The sequence below is a fragment of the Hyperolius riggenbachi genome, chromosome 7 (assembly GCF_040937935.1).
Source record: "Hyperolius riggenbachi isolate aHypRig1 chromosome 7, aHypRig1.pri, whole genome shotgun sequence".
Classification (NCBI taxonomy): Eukaryota; Metazoa; Chordata; class Amphibia; order Anura; family Hyperoliidae; genus Hyperolius; species Hyperolius riggenbachi.
Window position 1 is genome coordinate 28,051,470 of NC_090652.1, and position 10,710 is coordinate 28,062,179.

The 10,710-nt window shown below is 47.9% G+C and overlaps 1 protein-coding gene across 2 annotated transcripts in view; it reads right to left on the reverse strand.

Moving 5' to 3' along the window:
* Nucleotides 1–4,470, reverse strand: part of SEZ6L2 (seizure related 6 homolog like 2) — a 97,703-nt gene extending 93,233 nt beyond the window's left edge. For both annotated transcript variants that reach the window (XM_068243790.1, XM_068243789.1), the window contains exon 1: nucleotides 4,083–4,470. In XM_068243790.1, the coding sequence (XP_068099891.1) occupies nucleotides 4,083–4,146 (64 nt within the window). In that variant the 5' untranslated portion in view covers nucleotides 4,147–4,470. The remainder of the gene's footprint in view (nucleotides 1–4,082) is intronic.
* Between the last annotated feature and the right edge of the window lie 6,240 nt (nucleotides 4,471–10,710).

Here is a 10,710-nt window from a genome sequence, read left to right on the forward strand (position 1 = left end):
AGGCTCTGATTTGTTGGTCATGATCATGTGTTAAACCAGGAAGTCATCACAGCAAATCAGAACCTTATAAATCTATCAGCTGACCAAACTGATCACATGCTTCTCAATGATACAGAGGCACCGAGTGTTGTTTGTTTTGCAGGATGCTGTAACTCCTTTTTCTATTGCCTGAGGAAGCGGGCGCTGACCCGTGAAACGCGTTGCTTTGCTTTATCTGGAGTTCGTTAATAAATAGACTGAATGTACAGTCGTGTTGTGTCTGCTTGGAGGAGGTAAGTCCACCACTGCCTCCTCTAATTACCAAAAATGTTTGGCTTTTAAGCTCCTTTAAAACCCCTTTTTAGACTTTTGGCGCCTCTATTCTCTCTTATATAATATTGTATCCACCCTTGGTGGAGGGTTGCGACCCTTTCTACTATCTACAGAGAGCGACTTCTTATTCCTGAGTGGGGTCAGAATAATCTCCCCACCTGCCTTTACAGTGGTTGCCTATTGGTGACCCATGTTTGTGAGTATAACAACTATTACTCTTTGTCATTACCCCCTTTGTCAATACATACTACACTATTGGGGCTCTTGGTGTTCCTCTTTTTATCTCGTATGCTTCTCAATGAGTTCTCCTAGGCAGGGCCATCCCTAGTAATGATGGGATCAAGCTAGTGATGTCATTGAGGCATGAGGCACCTCAGTGATGCCATTACTTCCTTGCAAGGCTGTATTTATACTTTCTGCTTTACTAGGCCAACTTTCTTAAGCTCCTACTCCCTCAATCAGCCCCCATTCCAGCAATAGATAAGGCCCACTCCTGCTTACAAACCTGGCTTTTTTATATTTGGTGGAGGTTGGGGTCAGCCAGGCCCCTTGACACTTGCCAGGCCCTAGGCACTTGCCTAAGTTGCCTGTTATGGATGATCCAGCTCTGCCCCCCTTCTATAAACGCCAGTCCTTATACTATTTTTTGTGCAACCCCTTCCCCTGTCAGTTAGCAGAACGCCAATTTCAGGTGCAACACTCTAAATGCATCCTTCCTGTTCCATTTGCAGCCTCCTGTTCCATGTCTATCAGCCCCACTCTTCCATTTTGATCCCACCTTGGGCCGCAGATGCTCTAGGCTATGTGGCTTTGCAAAAATCTGTCCCCGCTTTCTGAAAACAATAAAGTTAGGAATTCAAAAATAAGACCTTAGTCATGCTTAGTCATGTTCTCCAACCTTTCTCTACGAAAAGCCAGCTGGATGCCATTAATGTCATGAAGTGACTCAGCAAGGAGATTCGTAGAGGGTGGCCAAAAAAATATGACATCTCAGTGATGTCATCACTTTCTGTTGAGCTGAAAACAGGTCCTATCTAACGGTTACTTTGGCTACTCTGTTCTCAGATTTGAATCTTGGGCCTGGTTCATTTCCTTTGGTTCATCGGCCAAAAACAAGACAAGACCATCAAATAGGCAACTTTCTTGCCTTGGCACAGAGGATCCTCCTCAAAAAATAGCTATACTGCATCCCAAACCATTCTTTCTGAGACTTAGGAACCAGGGCTGCTCAAATCCGAATCCGGGAGATACCTGGATAGTTGCTATCTGGATATCTCCCAGTTACCTGTGCGGGGGGGTCAATCTTACCTGTCTGATGTCTTCTTCGTCCGTCCCTCAGCGACTCCCACGATGCGCCCCACGCGCGTCACGTGATTACAAACACTTCCTCCTTCATCCCAGATGGAGGAAGTGTTTGTAATCACGTGACCGCCGCTTGGACCGCATCGCAGGAGGCGCCGAGGGACGGACTGAAGAAGACGTCAGACAGGTAAGATTGACCCCCCCTCCCACCTCGCACAGGTAACTGGGAGATATCCGGATAGAACTATCCGGATGTCTTCCGGATCCGGATTTGAGCAGCCCTATTAGGAACCAGTGACGTCATAAGGCCACCATGGCCGGATTTCAGGCAAGGCCACAAAGGCCATGGCCTAGGGCACCAGGAAAGCAAGGGGCGGGCTGTGGGCAGCTGGGTGGCAGTAGCAGTTAGCCTGACGAATATTCATCCTGCTACACAGAGTTGACACATACAGCCAGATCTGGCACTCGGGGGATGAAGGGGCAGGGAACTGGCACTTACAGTGATCTTTAAGATGCTTGTCACTCACCGAATGTGCTGCCGCTCACCAAGGAGTTTACAATTTAATCCCTGCCATCATTTTACTAACTGTCCTTAGAGGAGATTATAATGTAATTCCTGCCATCATGTCACGAAACTGTCCACAGAGGATCTTATAATGTAATCTTTGCCATCATGTCACTAACTGTTCTCAGAGGAGCCTACAATCTAATCCCTGCCATCCTGCCACTAACTGTCCTCAGAGGATCTTAAAATGTAATCCCTGCCATTGTGTCACTAACTGTCCTCAGAGGAATTTATAATGTAATCTCTGGCATCATGTCACTAACTGTCCTCAGAGGAGTTTATATTGTAATCCCCACCATCATGTCACTAACTGTTCTTAGAGTAGTTTATAATGTAATCCCTGCCATCACTTCACTAACTGTCCTCAGAGGATTTTATAATGTAATCCCTGCCATCAAGTCACTAACTGTCCTCAAAGGAGTTTACAATCTAACCATGTTGGGGGGGAGTTTAGGATTCTGTCGGTCAGGGGGAAGCTGGTGATAGTGGGCCTGAGCAGTAAAAAGTACACATCGGACCCTGAAAGCCACTCAATGATATAATAAAACCTTTCAGAGATTTTTGATAGATATCTTAGAAGTTGACTGCAAAAAAAGAAATTATGAGGTTCTAACTTTGTACAGTTCACTCAACAACAGCCATTTTGTTTTATTTACCACCATCGGTGTTTGGCCAGGCCACAACCGCATCAGTGAGAAATCAAACACCTCCGTGATGTCATCACTTCCTGGTGAGCCGATAGGCCTGTGGTTGGATGTGGCAGCACAAAATGGCTTCCCCCTCACCCAGCACAAGTCATAAGTCTGAACCTGGAGGTGTCACCTGTTTCCAGGCCCCCACCTCCTCCTCCTAGCTCGTACTATTTCTATCTTCCTTCTCACCTCGTGGGGCTGGCTCGGGAGACGGCGCCGTGCCAGGCAAGGCAGGCAGGCGTCGCTGGGCGGAGGTGGTACACCAGCACACACATTGTCATTCCACAGAGAAAGCAAACATCGGAGCAGGAGGAAGAGCAGGAAAATGACTGAGCAATAAAGACATGATTGAGCAGTCACTGTGGGGGCTGATCGAATTAACCCCTCACTGAGGCAGGCCAGAAGACGCAGCCTCCTGCAAGATTACCTAACATCGGGGAGACAGGGCCCTGGGGGGGGGGGGCAATACCCGTTGCACCGTCTACTCCTCTGCCGCACAGCATTAACCCCATCCTGGCTGTGCAGGCCTGACACCCCCAGCACCCCCTCCGACACCCCCTCCCAACCATGCAGGGAGCCAGGAGCTGGAGTACAGCTGCAACGCCGTCTATACGTTCATCTGTAGCTATTCCTATATCTTTCCAACCGCTCCTTCCTTATCAACATTCCATTGCGTGGTCTCTGTACACCTCTATCCTACCAGGAGACAGCAATGAGCATTATAAACACCACACAGGCAAACAGGCAAAGACAAAAGGAATCAAGGGCCCTTTTTTGTTTCTTTTTTTCATGTACACTGCAGGCAGTATAGCCACCCCGCCTACACGTGATGCACTGATAGACACACATAGACTTATAAATATCACCAAATAGATATCTGTACGACTTATACACATTCACTAAGGGCAGTAAAACAAAACCCAACCTATATATAAATGATACATCGCATTGCAATTCCTATGCATCGTTAGACAACAGAACGCACATTTTCATGGAGAGCTGAATATATCTCCATACGTGTGGATTGCCGCCAGGCGCTAAGACACCCTCTCCCCCCATTCCCCCCCCCCCTCCTCCACACTACAGGATACAAGCAAATATGTCATTTTTTGCAGCCTACAAAGGCTGTCTGGGTGATGTATGGAATGGAAGGTGAGGTACGCAGAGTACACATGTAGCACTGCAGCAGACTGCTGGTCTCCAGCCCTCACCTTGTACTGAAGCCAGGAAGAGCAGAGGCAGGAGAATCCTGGGGACGGGGCGGGCGACAGGCATCCTGCCCTCCAGATCTACCCCAGGCAGGGCTGTGTGTGTGGCTGAGCAGGAGGGATGCTGAGTGGTACCCAGGGAGGCAGAGACAGGCAGTGGTCCCCTGACTGGTGAGAGGGAGGCTGATGCTGCGATGATCACATCCACCTCCTTGTGCCTTATGGGAAAGGTGCAGGCTTCTCCCACCTACAAGATGTACCTCCCCCTCTCCTCCAGCTCCAGTCCCCTCTTGGGGGAGATGGGATGCAGGGGGAACCTTGGCTATTGGGTGCTCGGTGAAGGGGGAAGATGCTGGCTCATCGGTGGGCTCTCTGAATAGATGAAGGTGATGCCGTGCCCAAGAGCAGAATCAATATGAGTTTTAGAAAGGGGGGGAGGCGTATAGAGTGGGGGATGGACAGGAAACGTGCAGACAGATGGGACCCTGGATCAGCCGTGTCCCCTATGTGGATAGGCACCGGGGATTAACCCTTTGGAGTCCCTCACAGGTCATTTAATCCCATTAACGACCACATTCTTCACGCTTTTCCTCGGTGATGGGCGGCTGCCTCCTCTCCAGCGTTTCAAGTCTTGGGAGGAAGAGAATGGCTGCGTGATTATAAACGAGGCTTCTCACACGCCGGCGTTTTACATTCGCGTGCGCTAAGAAAAAAAAATTAAAAATGAACAATTGTCAGAAGCTTTTCAAAATGAAAAAACTCATCTCGTTTGTAAATCGCAAAGGCTACTATCATGTTGTGGCGCCTCAATCTAGGCATACACGGGCAAATGACATACCGACAGGGCAAGCCAATTGATCGTCAATCGACCCTCCCCGATCGCAAGTTGATCAGATAGCGGTCGATTCTCCAAAACGCCACACATCACATTCAGTAGAAATACTGTATAATAAAACCTTTTTAAACGGGCTTAGGTAGACTAGTCCTCTATAGTAAAACCCTAAGTGTCGCTGCGTCCAGCAGCTGTCCCTGTGTCCCGGATTTTTTGTTACTGTGCATTTGCGCAGTAACGGACAGCTAGACGGGACCAGGGAGCGAGGCGGGGAGCAAGGTGGGCGGGCGAGCAAGGGGGCGGGAGCGGGTGCGCGCGCAGCGGTTGCGTGCGCGCATGCGCACTGGTGTCGGTGGCAAAAAAAAAAAAAAGACCTAGAGCCTGTTTTTAAACGGGCTTGGGTCTACTAGTCCTATACAATAAAATGCAAGTGTCCCTGCGTCATCAACTGAATGGTTGTGTGTCCCTGGCTTTTTTGTACTGAGCATGTGCGCAGCCAGGGCAGTTAGGACACAGGGCCGGATCTGACAGTTTGCTGTGTGTGGTTCACAGAGGTTCTTATTGCATTGTGGGAAATAACAGCTTTTTCCAACTGCCAAGCAACTAGCTCTCTGTGTGCAAATACTTCAGACAGCGGTGGGGAACGAGCAAGCGGGATGCGTACGTGCGCGCATTGCGGGGGTAGCGGCTGTGACTTAGCGCCCGTTTTTTAACGGGCGGGCCTTTTTACTACTATTTAGCTAAAACTGCTAACTTGATACCGTTCGATGAGCTATGTATGTGGCCATCGATTCCACCATCGCTCCTCCCCCACCCTCTTACACTTTACGTTACGCTTCCCCGCCGCAACGGCCATGCAAGTCTATGGAGACTTGCACACTTAAAGAGGAACTCCAGTGAAAATAATGTAATATAAAAGTGCTTCATTTTTACAATAATTATGTATAAATGATTTAGTCAGTGTTTGTTCATTGTAAAATCTTTTAAATCCCTGATTTACATTCTGACATTTATTACATGGTGACATTTTTACTGTTGGCAGGTGATGTAGTGGCTGCATGCTTTTTTTGGCAGTTGGAAACAGCTGTAAACAGTTATTTCCCACAATGCAACAAGGTTCACAGACAGGAAACTGCCAGGAGTACCACGGTCCTCAGAGTTTCTTGTGGGAGGGGTTTCACCGCAATATCAGCCATACAGCGCCCCCTGATGGTCTGTTTGTGAAAAGGAATAGATTTCTCATGGGAAAGGCGGGTATCAGCTACTGATTGAGGTAAAGTTCAATTCTTGGTCAGAGTTTCTCTTTAACGCAATGTGACACAGAGCGAGAGAAATATTTAAACGGCCGCATTCCTGGCGCAAAGTCTTCAGCGTGTTGCCGCATGATCTCTGCTACCACATGCATTATGGAGTCAATGGGCGACGCAGTAAGTGTAAACGACACTTTCGAGTTGCGACGCGCATGCAACAACGGGAATCCCAATGACGTACTTCTTGCCCAGACAGGGCCCAGACAGGGCATTTGAACCTGTCGCTGCACCGCAAAACACAAATGTAAAACCGACTTAGCCATACACTCAGAGCTGGGCCGAGGCAGAGGCGAGAGAGGCTCCAGCCTCAGGGCGCAGTGTACTCACTCAGCTATCATTTCCCTACTGTGTTTGAAGCAGAGAGAAATAAGAAAAGGGGATACATGGCAGTGACTGCAAGCCAGATAACTAGATATTAAGGTGTTGGGGAGGTTGTGGGCCCTGTGGCGCCTCTTAGTCTAATAGCAATCTGTGTATGACGGCTGGGGTGGGAGACATGGGGGGCGCACTTAGGTGTCTCAGCCTTGGGTGCTGGAGGACCTTGTCCCGCCTCCAGGGGCAAACGCAGGATTTTTAAGGGGGGGTTCCTGAAAGGTCCAGAAGCACGTATGTCCCCGAGTGCTTCCGAATACAGGTGGCTCCATACTGCCCATGCACAAAAGTGCGCTGGCGTATTACGGAGCTGCCTATCTTTGGAAGTACTCAAGGACACGAGTGTTTCTGAGGGCTTCTGGTAGCAGCAAATGTGAACGGGGTACAGCGCTGGAACAACTCCCCGAGAGAGGAATGGGAGATAGACTTAGTTTGGACAATTCAGTGGAATATGCTACATAGTGTCACATAGCGCAAGCGATAGCCATATGATGCAGGGATATATGCATCTGCGGAAGATGGCGGCGCTATATAAATACTAAATAATAATATTTTGCCTCACCAGGATTGCACTTTTATTTAGCTTTCCTGTATGACAAGAACACACAGTCAGCTCTAGGAGAAGAGGGAAACAAAGGTGAATGAAGGAGGCTGGTGCACACCAAGAGTGCTTCTGAGCGTTTTTCAAATCAACAGTGATTTGAAAAGCGCTTGGCTAATGTTACCCTATGTGGGTGTTCCCACAGCAGCGTTGTGATTTTTTCAAAATCGCAGGTATACTGCATGTAGCATGTTTTTGAGCAATTCATTCAAAAATCGCTCTGAAAATCACTTCACAAAATCACACTCACAAATTGCTAGCGATTGCTATTGTCATTTTGGCGTTGCACTAGCCCAGAGAGAGGAGTGGAGAAATTGAGAATAGCCTGAGATGGAGCAGAGAACTTATCTGTATTGCAGTCCCACATCAGACAGGCTACTTGCCTGTAATCGGACTCCTGTCCCTGTCAGTCTCTCACACAAGTCAGAAAGAAGCCCTCCTGGAGTCTAGGGACTGTCAAAAACTTTTCAGCTTGTTAAACACCTTACCCACACATGCAGTCATTATAACAATGGGGAGAGACCAGACAGATGTTTGCCCACGGACCCTGAGTCCAGGCAATCTCTGCATCATGCTGTGCATATTTACCAGCTTGCCTGCACTCTAATTTCATCATGTGGGACACTTCTGTGCTGTGGAGAGTCCAGGACTCCATAACCAACATTCTCTCACTGCAGGCTACATCTTCTTGTGAGGGAAGCTGGGCTGCCTCTCTCATTCTATTAGCTGGAGGGAAGCACCAGAAGTAAGAAGGGAGGGAGAATGAGGCTGTTTATATTATGCGAGCTTCCCTGGCTGAATACACAGCTCAGTGCAGGGGGGAGGTTCCAGACACTCGGAACAGCCCCCTCAGTTCGCCAGTGGCCTCTGCATACACTGTACAATGTTTTCGCCCAATTACACATTCGACTAGACAAAACTTATGATCGTTCGTAAATTGAAGTGGATTTAAACATTCGGTCAGTCTTTTTTGTCAGTCATAAAATAATTAATTAGTATATCGATCAAAAATAGAATCGAGTGATGATTGAATAGTGTAGGGCCAATCTCAGATTTTTAAACATGTCCGATCGCAATCACTACTGATAAACTGCCTGAAAGCTATCAGGCTGTTTTGGGAAGATAACAGATTCGATCATGTCGATTGAATTGACTGGGAAAATCGATATGTGTACGGCAGGCTTAATCCCCTTCCAAGAGGGTCGTGCAATCTGGAAATCAAAGATTCGGGATTAAAATCTAAATTGACTAATAGTTCAGATATTAACCTCTTGTTTAAAACTGAGGCTTCTGCAACTAAAAAAAAACCTATTCAGATGTGGCAGCATGCCATAAGTCAAAGGACTAAATGGAAAGAGGGCGGGGCTGTTTGGTTCAGCAGCATAATGCAGTTCTAGCAGTGGGGGGGGGGGGGGAGGTGGAGCACAGACAAAGCTTTCTGAGATCATCGCAGCCTGCAGCTCTGGAGGTCTGTGGCACAAGAAATATCAGAATCTTTAAAATGTTAGTGTAATTATACTTGGCTGTGCTTAACATGAGATTTTTTTGTTGAGAAATAAGCAATCCCATCATTTTAGCTTTTCATATTGTTAATGGGGACCCAAGGTGAGAGGGATATGGAGATTGACATGTTTATTTCCTTTTAACTACTTAAAGACCGCCTCACGTCAATGGGCGTGGTCGCGGCGGCAGCCCCAGGACCACCTAACGCCAATTGGCGTCAAGTCCTGGGGCTGGGATTTGCAGGAGATCGCGCGCAGGCTGCGCTCGCATCTCCTGCTTGAGGGGCGGAGCTCCGCCCCGACTTCAGTCTCCAAACGGCCGTCTTTACACAGTGTACAGCACTGCGATCAGCAGCAGCGCTGTACTGGGGACAGCCGTGTGACACGGCTGTCCCCCTGGGAGACTCAGAAGCAATCCGCTGTGATAGGCTGAAGCCTATCACAGCCGATCCCTGTGATAGGCAGAAGGGGGGAGGGAGGGAGGGAGGGAGGGTAATTTTCATATTAAAAAAAACAATAAAAAAAAAACAACACAGCAAATGTTTGTTTATAAACAAACAAACAAACAAACCTGGGGGTGATCAGACCCTACCAACAGAGAGCTCTGTTGGTGGGGGGGGGGGGGGGGGGGGAATCACTTGTGTGCTGTGTGGCCCTGCAGCTTGGTCTTAAAGCTGCAGTGGCCATTTTCACAATAATGTGCCTGGTCTTTAGGGGGGTTAATCACTGTGGTCCTCAAGTGGTTAAATGATGCATATTGCCTGGTTGTCCTGCTGACCCTCTGCATCTGATACTTTAAGCCATAGACAGTGAACAAGCATGCAGATCAGATGTTTATGACAAATCTAACGGTGCATGCTTGTTTAACCTTGTGGTGACCGTCTGCCTATCCCCCCTTAGGGACCGGAGCATGCCTGCGGGGGAGGGTCTTTACATAGCCAGGCAGCTGTGTCCCCAGTATAGATAGGTGTCCCCCATATTGCCTGCAGCTCTTACTCACCTGGTAGACGGGGAAACCGCCCTCTAATTAGCATGCACAGCACTGCGATCTAAAGCTCAACACACACCATGTAGTATAAGAGATTATCCAATTAATCATTCAAGGTATTTTCAATCTGTTGGCCCTTATACTACATAGATTTGGTAAATCTGTACAACCAAGATTGTATGGTGTGTGTTGAGCCTATGGCAGCACTGTACTGGGGACAGCAGTGTGACACGGCTGTCCCCTCTAGAGGCTCAGGGGTGATCGGCTGTCATAGGCTGAAGACTATGACAGCTGATCACGGGGATTGGCTGGCGGGGGGAGGAAGGGTAGGCTGGGGAGGAAATTTAAAAAAAATGCCACATTTTAATTAAAAAATAAAGCAGATAAATATTTATATTTATAAAAAAACTATAAACACTAGGGGAGCGATCAGACCCCACCAGCAGAAACCTCTGTTGGTGGGGAGAAAAGGTGGGGGGGATCACTTGTGTACTGTGTTGTGCGGCCCTGCAGCTTGGCCTTAAAGCAGCAGTGGCCTATTTTACAAAAATGGCCTGGTCTTTAGGTGGGTTTAACACTGTGGTCCTCAAGAGGTTAACGAAAAATCATTGAAAGATTTAGAGACAACATTTTTTCATCACTATCTTTGAAGGTCTTTTGAAACATTTTTTACAAAGATTATTAATTGCAAGTTTATTGACTTTTATGTTACCTGTGTACTCAGCTTAAAGAGAACCAGAGATGAAGCACCCTCCTGTATTTTACCATATAAATCAATGGGAACATGACAGTAAACACCTACTCTGCTCTTTGTTTCATTCTTCACTGCTCAGTCTGCCTGTTAGCAGCTCTGATAAAATCCCAGACTGAGCATTCAGTCTGGTTTTGCCCCGTAATGATTATAGCTGAGTCTGTCTTCTGTGATGTCTTTTCAAGCCCATGCCTGTCCCCTTCTGGCTCTGCTTTCCTGCTATGAGGATACATAGCAGGAAGGCAGAGCCACGAGGGGGAAGACTTGGGCTTGAA